We start from the raw sequence: 10,998 nt of genomic DNA, 5'->3' as shown, positions 1-10,998 counted from the left end.
CCCTGTACTGGGGCATATAAAGTTTGCAAGTCCAATGGGCCTCTCTTTCCACTGATGGCCGACTAGGCCATCTTTTGATACATATGCAGCTAGAGTCACGAGCTCCGGGGTACTTGTTAGTTCATCTAGTAGTTTTTTTTTTTTTTGGCTTATTTTTTTAATTGGATATTTTCTTCATTTACATTTCAAATGTCATCCCCTTTCCAGGTCCCCCCACCGGGAAACTCCCTATTCCCTCCCCCATTCCCCTGCACCCACCCATTCCTGCCTCCCTGCCCTGGCATTCCCCTACACTGGAGCATCAAGCCTTCAAAGAACCAAGGGCCTCTCCCCACATTGGTGTCCAACAAAGCCATCTTCTGCTACATGTGCGGCTGGAGACATGGGTCCCTCCATGTGTACTCTTTGGTTGGTGGTTTAGTCCCTGAGAGCTCTAGGGAATCTGGTTGGTTAATAATGTTGTTCTTTCTATGGGGTTGCAAACCCCTTCAGCTCGTTCAGTCCTTTCTCTAACTTCTCCATTAGGGATCCTGTGCTCAGTCCAATGGTTGGCTGTGAGCATCTGCCTCTGTATTTGTCAGGTGCTAGTAGAGCCTTGCAGGAGACAGCTATATTAGGCTCCTGTCAGCAATCACTTCTTGGTATCCACAATAGTGTCTGGGTTTGGTGATTGTATATGGAGTGGTTTCCCAGGTGGGGAAGTCTCTGGATGGCCTTTTCTTCAGTCTCTGGTCACATTTTGTCTCTGTATTTTCTCCCATGAGTATTTTGTTCCCCCTTCTAAGAAGCACTTGAGCATCATACTTTGGTCTTCCTTTTCTTGAGCTTCATGTGGTCTGTGAATTGTAATTTTCTAGCATATGACAATTTGGTTTAATACATAATAGATTGTTTCTGAGTTCACAATTTGAGGAGTATAATGGAACATTTTTATTATTTATGTATAAATGCACAAATATATAGACTGGAATCCATAGATTATTAGTAATAATAATCACTTTTGTAACTGTATATTTTATCTAAAATGTATGTGTGTATGAGACAGAGAGAGTAACACAGAGAGAGAGATAGACAGAGACATAGGGAGAGACTGACAGGACAGACAAAGGGAGAGAGACAGAGAGACTGAGAGAGACAGAGAGAGAATGAGAGAGAGAGAGAGAATATGAGAGTATGCAATCAGTACAGAGGGAAGTGGGAAAGTGAGAGTCATACAGTTCAGATAAACTAAAATATTGAAAAGTGATAATAGAGTAATCATGTCCTGGTGTATGTGAGTGTGTTAAAGTATGCTTCACAAGAATGTTACTTGAAAATTTCACACTCTTAGTGGTCAAATATTGTTAAAATTCTTGTATTGCAACAGATTTAGTAGTTACTTACTATGTTTTGGGTTCATCATTTACTAACCCATACTTGGCCAGCACTATGATGCATCACTCACTATGGGTTAAGAACTTTAAAAAATGATTGAATTTTAACACATTCACTGTCAAAAGAAAATGATGGCTCCTGAGTACCTGAGAATACAGGTCGTTGGTTTTGTGAAGGGTAGATGGCCCAGTATACGGGAATATCAGGATAGGGAAGAGGGAGTGGGTGGGTTAGTGAGCAGGGGGAGGGGGAATGGGATAGGGGAGTTTTGGAGGGGAAATGAGGAAAGGGTATAAAATTTTACATATATATGTATATATATATATATATATATATATATATATATATATATATATATATATATATATATATATATATATATATATATATTCTTATGTTTACTACTGAAAATCTACCCATTCCATCACTCTTCAAATAATATGAAACAAGCCATACAGACCTGCTCATGCATGCACCACCCAGGAAGCAATTTTAATTGATGAATTTCATAATGTGGTTACTTAGACTATTCAACCCAGAGGGGAAAGACAAGATAAATTCATCGTCTTCTCTCTCAGGAATGTGTAGCTAATCATGCAAATAGATATACTCTACACCATTGTAAGAGGCAACCTTTCTTGATAACCTAAAGAACTAATCTTTATGAAGTATGTATATCTCTCAATTCAGTTTTCTGTAAACTATTTGGAATACTCTGTCTCCTGAAATTTATATGTTTATTACTTCTAAAACATGTACTGTTTTCAAAGGAATTGTAAATTTATATTTTAGGAGTATACAATAGATGTTTTCTTTCGGCAAAAATGGAAAGATGAGCGTTTAAAATTTAAAGGTCCTATGAATATCCTTCGACTTAACAATTTAATGGCCAGCAAAATCTGGACTCCTGATACATTCTTTCACAATGGGAAAAAGTCAGTGGCTCATAACATGACAATGCCAAACAAGCTGCTTCGAATCCAGGATGATGGAACATTGCTATATACCATGAGGTATGTTGCTGTGTGAGACTAGGGTTGTCCTCTTGAAATCATGCATTGAAAAACTATGAAAATCATTGGTAAATATTTCCTCACCTAGAAAATTTTCCTGAAATTACTAAATATTTCATGTTTGGTTTCATAAAAGTTTGGGCATGTGTGTAAAATTGAATTTAAAGTGAATTTAATTTTTAAGGTTAAAGATTCTCTTGGTTGTTAAAAATTGATTTTTTTGGTACTTTTCATGTTACATTTTAGTTTGGACTATAAATTTGTTTGCAGGAGGATATAATAGCTTTTCTATATCCTGTTCTATAGCATGTCAATTTTAAGTAATTTTAATTGCATATTTTAATCTGTATTAACATGGTTTTTGTGTATTAAATACATGGGCTAACTTAAATCATGTATTAGGCTTAACAGTATAAAATTCCTATATCATGATTTAAAATAATCATGTAATATCAATCTCATGCAGTTTATCCTTTTGTGCACATTCAGAAGCATGTGTAGTTGTTGACACTTGCATTATATTTTAAATAGTTTCATGAATGTTTTAAAACAAATTAACTTTATTACAGAAGAACTAAAATTTTTATACCTAACAAGATGATGTAGAATCAAAAGTCAATGTTTAATGGTGGATTTAAACACAAAACGCTGCCATTAGCACTATGCGTGTACAGATACTGTGTTCCATGTTTCTGATGTTTTGTAACATCATATGGAAAGTTAAGAATTAGATTTCATTAATTAACATTGTTTTCTCTTGTGCCTGGTGGGAGCAGGAGATACAAGAGTTGAGGACTTATTTCTGGATCGTCACTGGCTATAAATCACTGAGTCATTATTTTTACTTCTGTTTGAATAGTGTAAAGCTTAGATAGTACAGACTAAATGACTTCATGTTTAAACCATTTATTCTTGTAGATTACGGTTCAGGTATTATAAACTATTAGGAACAATTACAGAGGGTTCTATTTATATAGTGTTTAAAGTTAATGCCACAGTTGGCTGATAGCCACCTTTTTCTCAGCTCAATTAGTAAAGATTTTTCTTTGAGTTCAATTTACTTCCTGTTTATTTACTGTTTTTATGAAAAATGGAAGTATTTTTTAAAAAATTGGAAGTAATTTGAAATGTTCTTTATAATAGATTTTCAACGATTACACTTTATTATATTCAGATACAGAAAATATATTTATGATGATCATGGATTTATATCTATAATTTAGCAAGCAATATGTGTGAACAATTTTATTTTTTAGGAGATAACATCGGTCTGTCTATATTTGTGTCTATTCCTAAACACATGTCTACCTATATAAATACTAGATATTAAAACTGGCATATCTTTAAGGAAGCAAATATTAAAGTATTACATCAACGTCTCTCTCTAGTTGATGAGATGACAATAAAAAAGCTACCCTTTCCATAATAGAGCTTTAAGGATCATCAGCTATTAAATATTTATAGTGCTGTTAATGGCAAACATTTTTCAAATACATATATAATTTATTTTTATTCTGTTTAAACCTTTTCAAGCCTAACGTAAATCTCTAATTCTGTTAAAAACTGTATCAAGTAATATATTCTGACCAGCAAATCCACTTAAACCAAGAGTGGCATTTTGGCTTCTAGGCTTACAGTCCAAGCTGAATGTCCCATGCACTTGGAGGATTTCCCGATGGACGCTCATTCATGCCCACTGAAATTTGGAAGCTGTAAGTATAACAGCAAACATACATATTTCAAGTTGATAACATCACCAGGAGACAGCATCTCTGTTGGATCATGCAGTTTCTTTTTCTCCTATTATGCAAGGCTTCATAACAGACTAATAGGATGCAGAAGCAGAAGCTATGGTGGCTGTCCTATGGGAACTAATATTATGATGATTGCCCTGTAGGAACTAACTGCAATCTCCTAGGGCTCACTCAAATACTTTAATTCTTTTATATTTTCTTATAGTTTAACTCATAATTTTGTTTTATTACTAATAAAGAACTTTATGTTTTAGTTTGTGCATACAAGTAAGTCAGGGACTGTTGTAGAGTCCCTACCATAACTTATTCATATTTTCTCCTCATGCTATTATGTTAAAATGTAAAATAAGTTATCATTCAGGTTAGAGTGAATTGTGCATGACAAATTCTTATTGATCTGTTACAAAGGTCAGAAAAAGCCATGCAGCCTGTAATGTTGTCTGTCTACCCCTGACTTGATGCAAGAAGTTCTTTTTTTTCTCCTTAGAATACATTTAATGAAGATGACAACATTGGATGCTTACATGTCAGTGTCTTCGGTGTACCTAGAACATTTCTAAAAGTTTCTATGCCACTGGCCATTCTCTAGGTCACCGGATTGTATTTGATATGTCAAGTAGAAAAATTCACACCATGGAGTAACAGAAAGGGCAAAGTCAGATCGTCCCTTCAGGCCCACAGGACACCCCAGGCAGCCTCAGGATTAATTCATCATTGCAGCTAGGCAGCCTCCTTCTGTCTGAACATGCCTTCATCTCTGACCTTTTTGGAAACTGTGCTCTTTCTGACATACCATTTTTGTGCATTCTGAGCAGCTTCAGGCTCTTCTTTTTCTTGGTAAATAGAAGTGATCACTTGTAACCTGATTAGATGTGAGGCTGACTGAAGAAGAGTGGATCTTCTCACAAACTACAAACAAAAAGAGAATGGTCACTGACAGAATGCAGATTCCTCTGATGTTTTAAGGATGACAGTTTTGTTGAGAGGTTCCATCTTGTTTGCTTTGTGTGTCCTTGTAGCAGGTGTCAGTTCTCAATTTTCTTTGAGAGCCTGCTCTGGGCTTAACCACAAGCCTTTCTTTATTGTCATGGGAACCATCCCTTTAAAACTGGCATTTCTTCCAATATTATTTAAGATAGTCAATCATGTTATACAACGTAAACACAGTGTTGAGAAAACCAGAACAGATGCAGCAGAGAAGCTCATTTGCATTGCATAAGTGACATTAAAGGGAAACTTGAAAAGCTTTGGCACCAAAAAGAATTTATGCAAGATGCAGTAATGATATGGGAAGGACAAGTGTTTTCAGCAGATGAGGTATTGTTACTATGACATCAGATGTCAATGGCAAGATGCCTCAATACTGAAAATGAAGTGAATTTGCTTGGAAGTGTTTGATCTCAAATTAAAATCTTCACACAGAGTGCAGCTACAAAGTAATGGGATTTCGAATGCCCAAGATTATTACAGTTTTCTCTGTAAAGGGATGCATATGGTTAACACACAAAGTCTCTGTGCATTATTCTTTCTCTGTGTAATTATTACTTATTTTATTTCTCTTCCTTCATATTCATATTCTGACACTTGGCCTAATCAGTTTACTCATTCCATTGTTTATCTTTGGGTATAGCAAGGATCACAGCATCTGTGTTAGCAGTGTGGACAGTGCTGTGAAATGAGACAACCACCTTATTGTGCTAGCATAGAACAATTTTGGCAGAAGCAACCATGAAATTATCTTGCAGTTATTTCTTACTCTCTTTTACAAGTACCATCATCCTAAAAAGAATTGAATTTCTGGAACTTTATCATTCTCCTCAAATACATTAATCCTCCTCCCTGTATTTGAGCAATTTAAAATCCATTCTTCTTTTACTCCTATCTTTATATATTTTTTTAATGTTTCAGGTTGACTTGAAAGTTCCTGCATGTAAGCATAGTGGGATTCTGTGCATTAGCCCCCCTAAAATGGAAAACTCACATTTTTTTTCAGATAGAAGTTAATAGATCTAAAATGATTTAGGAATATATTTATTGATTACTGAGTATTAAGTCTGAATATGCATGTGCATAAACCAGACTAGCATTCAAACATAGATTGCTTAACTAAATTAAATAAAAGCACTCTGTGAAATGCTGCCTCAAAGTGGGACTTATAAAGCAATATGTAAAATAAATTGCTTTCTGACTTTTTTGAAAAAAAAATTCTTTATTTTTGTGGGTTGGGGTGGGGCATGGGGTGAATTCACATGTGTGTGCAGATGCTTACAGAAACCAAGAGGACATCAGAGCACCTGAAGGTGGATTTTCAGGAATCTGTGAGCCCACCCAGTGTGGGAGCTGAGAACCAGACGCTGGTATGCTTCACACGTAGTAACTGCTCTTAAGTGCTGAGCCATGTGTCTACCCTGTCTTCTTTGTTTATACTTTATTGATAAGCATAGTGACCACTCCTGGTTCACTGTTGGGTCTGTGCACAAAGAAATGACTCTGAGCAACACTGCATTGCATTCTATTCCTTGTCCTCTCATGACTAAACAACATATAAGCCGGATCATATAGATTGCTAATTGATGAAACACAGTAAATGCTTTTAAAAATAGACAGAGGACCATTCATTTTCTTTATATTTATAATGTTTCATTTGACTTTATTTTTCTATAATGTGTTAATGGATTGTTGTTAGATATACATATTTACTATAATATGCATAGATAAGTTATTAATTTAACAGGAAACATTGCGGATAGTTACAGAAATGAATCAAATATCCTTTCCTTCTGTATCTCATAATTTTAGAAAAGAATAACATCACTTTTATACACCTTCATTTCTCTTAGTTATGTGTGAATAGTAATAAGAAGATTCAAACAATTGTTGTTTGGTCTTTTAAATTGCACAGCATTGGGAATACTGTTGGAAAAAGACCATGATGTTTACACATAAGGGAAATAAGAAGATTCAAATAATGGTCGTTTGGTCTTTCAAATTGTGCAGCATTGTAAATGCTGCTGTGGAGAAGACCCGTGATGTTTCCTCTTGAGAGAAACAAAGCAAATCACTTGATGATCTACAATGAGTGCTTAGTTAACTACATTGCTAACTTATTATTGAATGTTTTCAGTGACAGCTTGAGTGATTATTTAATTGAAATTAGCTACTTGGTAATTTAGACTCTAGAAAACCTAACATTTACATGTACAAATAAATAAATATTTTTCTATGAAAATATTACAATCACATTTATAAATATGTATTCGTATCTACACCTATTTTCTAGAATCCCAACTTAAAAATTGTTTTACATAACGTAATTTGGGGATGCATAAATGCATATATAAGTATAAGGAATATTTCACTGATAATAGTTTTAGTAAAAACATTCAGAAAGAAATGTAACAATGTCATGAAAAGATCATACAGATAATGACAGGCATACATATCATTCAATGTGTTGCACCTGATACTTGAAAGGAAATCAGTTTTGTAAGAGACCTTAGTTTAATCTTAGTAAGAGGGCCGCATTAGTACCCTGGTATTTTGTGCAAGAATTTATACAGAACAAAGAAACCAATTTCAAGTGTCATGGGGAAATGAAGGCAGAGATATTTCTAGAAAAAAAAAAAAAACTGGTCTAGTTTTCCTCCCTAGTTAAGACGTCACCTCACTGTCATGCTAAGTTTGTTTTCTAAGCAGCCATATAAACAAAATTAGAAATGAGCTCTCCAAAGGTTCACAGTAGAGTGGCAGTGATTCCTATCTTTATTTGCAGTTGGGAAGAGACTCTCTGCATTGGGACAGGGAGCCTTAGAGGGCCCAAAACAGTACCCAAAGGGCAAAGGAAATGTCAGCATAGAGAATAGCTAGTGTCAGATATCTGACCACTGACCAACTCCAAAGGTGGCTCACTTCTGATAAGTCTTTCATGGTTGGTCAAATACAGTGATGTTACCTTTCTTGTTTTTGCTAATACTCATCTTAAATGGAATGCTATATAAGTACCTTGGTGTTCATTGGTTAGTTTATGGATGATACGTTTGAAAACAGATTTATAATGTGATGGTACTGTATAATATTCTGATTTATTTGTAATGTCTATAATGAGTCCTCATTGTCCTAATTAAATGCCTTTGTTCATGATTACTAAAGTCATTATCTCTTAACTAAGTAAGTTCAATGTTCAAAATGCAATATATGTTTGAATCATAATTTTTACTTCATGGCTGCCCATGATTTCAAAATAAACTGTGTAACCAACTTCATTGCTTATTTTCATAATGTCTTTGTCTGCTTCTTTGGGACCTAGGGAATGTTTTAACCATCTTAGGAAACAGTGTCTTTTGCCATCTAGAAAGAGAAATTTATTCATCAGTTCTCAAAGTGGTACCAATGAAAGTATTTTCATGCTCATGATTGGCTGTTGTGATATTCTTCATCAATTTACTTGTAAAGTTGTAGATTCAAAGGACTTCCTTTCCTCTAAACCTGAGGTCACTAAATGTTGGTTTGTGAGGAAATGGTGATGATATGGAATCTTCTATTGCAGATGAACTGTTGTTAGTGCTTCTCATTCACGTCTTCCTAACATGTGTTCCTTGTTCATGACAGACGCTTACACAACCTCGGAAGTCACATATATTTGGACTTACAATGCTTCTGACTCCGTTCAGGTTGCTCCCGATGGCTCCAGGTTAAATCAGTATGATTTGCTGGGCCAGTCAATTGGGAAGGAGACAATTAAATCCAGTACAGGTCAGTAACATTTTAACAATAAATCTAACGCCCACCCCAAATTAGTAGGATAAAATCATTAAAAGTATATAAGATGATTGAAAACATTTTACCCTTGGGATCTGTAGATTAATGACACATATTTCTTGGGATCTTTTTGAGACATTCATGAAATTAGACCACTCCTTAATTGAAAAGGTGTGCATTTTAATAAGATTCCAAAGAGATCCCTATGTACATGCAACTTTGAAAAGCCATGTCTTAAAATGAAATGGACTATACACTCAAAAATATGTGTCTTCTCATATCAGTGAATTTAGCATTTATCTTCAAAGCAGGGATAATATTTTCCCTAATTTTCTCATTCATTTTTTTCTATTGTGGATAATTTATGTTTATTCAATTATTGATTTCTGAGAAATTGCCAGTGGCCTGCATGAAAACCTCTCTGAGGCTGTCCTCAGTAAAGAAAAGGGCACCTGTATAGATGGTTATCTCATATATAGCCATAATTAAAATCATGGGAGAAGAAAAATAAAATGAGACAGTAGGTATGAGAATTAGACAAAACTGACTGAATCAAATTACAGCATGTTCAAAACAGAGAAGAGAAAGTCAGAATCGGTGACAGAGTTAAAAGTGAAAATCTGGACTGAAAGAACTGCATCTATGGTGAGACCAGGTCCCAGTGCTTTGGAGACCAAGGAAGATGGAGTTCACTTAATTAGTGTCACAGCATGAGGGACCTAAGCCAATAAAATAATCCACTAGTGGAGTCTTTAGAACCATGCTGGGGAGTGGGCATGAGCTAAAGAGAAAACAGCACACCACATCCTGGGGGCATAGGAGTGGAAGGTGGTTGATACTGTGTAGTTCTTCTTTTAAAAACTCCTGTTCTAACGAGGAATTTCTAGTTTTCATGAAATGTATGTGATGATTTTTTCTTATATATATATATTTTTTTTTTAATCAGGAATTTTTCTTGTAATCCTTTCCATTTCCAAATTGTTCTGAATATTGACAATTACAGCTCCTTAAGCTTCTTAAATTCTCCTTCCAGGTGAATATACTGTAATGACAGCTCATTTCCACTTGAAAAGAAAAATTGGGTATTTTGTGATTCAGACCTATCTGCCTTGCATCATGACTGTCATTCTCTCCCAAGTGTCATTCTGGCTGAACAGAGAATCGGTGCCAGCAAGAACTGTGTTTGGTGAGTGAGTTCCTGCAGAACATCACATTTTGTTTCAAAGTTTCTCTCTCTCTCGATGCTTGTCACCTCCATAGTTTGTGCAGGAAAGGCTGATTCTAGGTTTTGGATAATAAAAGAGAATCACAAAACGGCAAACTACCATCAGTGCCACACATTAAACAAGAGCATAGACTACACAAAGACTCTAGAACTGTATTTAGTTGTGTTATTTTTTGTTTGTTCTTTTCATTATTTTCTGTTTAATCAGACTACACTTAGCACTCATCTCTATGTTAACAGAGGAGACTTTTAATTCAGGGGAGAAAAATATTATATTTAAAAGTTTCCTATGATAATTTTTTCTACTTTCCCTTTTTAATGAAGAAAGGTAATGTCAGTTCTACCAGTAAGAGAACAAGGAAAATGTTGAGCTAGACTTTCTTTACTTTCATTGGGGGTATTTAATTTCCTTAATTAAACACAGGAAATGGACTTTTTAAAATTTAAACTGGAGAATATCATGTTTTTTAGGCTTTCTATATTTATTTTGGTTTTATTTTGAAATGAGGAAATGTAATCTATGCATTTTAGATGAGAGACGTAGAAAGTAATCTATTCAAGTAGTATACTTGATATCACCACCACCTCCTCCCATTTACAACATTATTCTGCTATATAACAGAGCCTGGCTTCAGTCTCTTTGGGTTAAGATTGCAGGTGCACATTACCAAGCCCACTTAAAATTCGAGTCCTTAAAACAATGCAGGAGAATTTGATGACATTTTTTCTAACATAGAAAAGGCTGAGCACATTTCATAACAGATCATCGCTGTGTCTTTGTGTGAGTGACACTCTCATTCAATTATGAAAGTGTTGTTGAGAACTTATTTTTAGTAGTGGACCAGGAAATGGAAAAAAACACACTCAAAATATA

At 34.9% G+C, this 10,998-nt stretch overlaps 1 protein-coding gene across 1 annotated transcript in view; it reads left to right on the top strand.

Annotated features, from left to right (window-relative positions):
* The window catches only part of Gabra2 (gamma-aminobutyric acid type A receptor alpha2 subunit), a 130,686-nt gene that overhangs the window by 74,891 nt on the left and 44,797 nt on the right, over positions 1 to 10,998 (top strand). The window contains exons 5-8 of the mRNA XM_021163094.2: positions 2,167 to 2,387; positions 4,017 to 4,099; positions 8,750 to 8,893; positions 9,933 to 10,085. Of these exons, the coding sequence (XP_021018753.1) occupies positions 2,167 to 2,387; positions 4,017 to 4,099; positions 8,750 to 8,893; positions 9,933 to 10,085 (601 nt within the window). The remainder of the gene's footprint in view (positions 1 to 2,166; positions 2,388 to 4,016; positions 4,100 to 8,749; positions 8,894 to 9,932; positions 10,086 to 10,998) is intronic.

This window comes from Mus caroli, chromosome 5 (genome assembly GCF_900094665.2).
Source record: "Mus caroli chromosome 5, CAROLI_EIJ_v1.1, whole genome shotgun sequence".
Taxonomy (NCBI): domain Eukaryota; kingdom Metazoa; phylum Chordata; class Mammalia; order Rodentia; family Muridae; genus Mus; species Mus caroli.
Note: the sequence above shows the minus strand (reverse complement) of the source record. Positions and strands in the feature narration are given on the sequence as shown.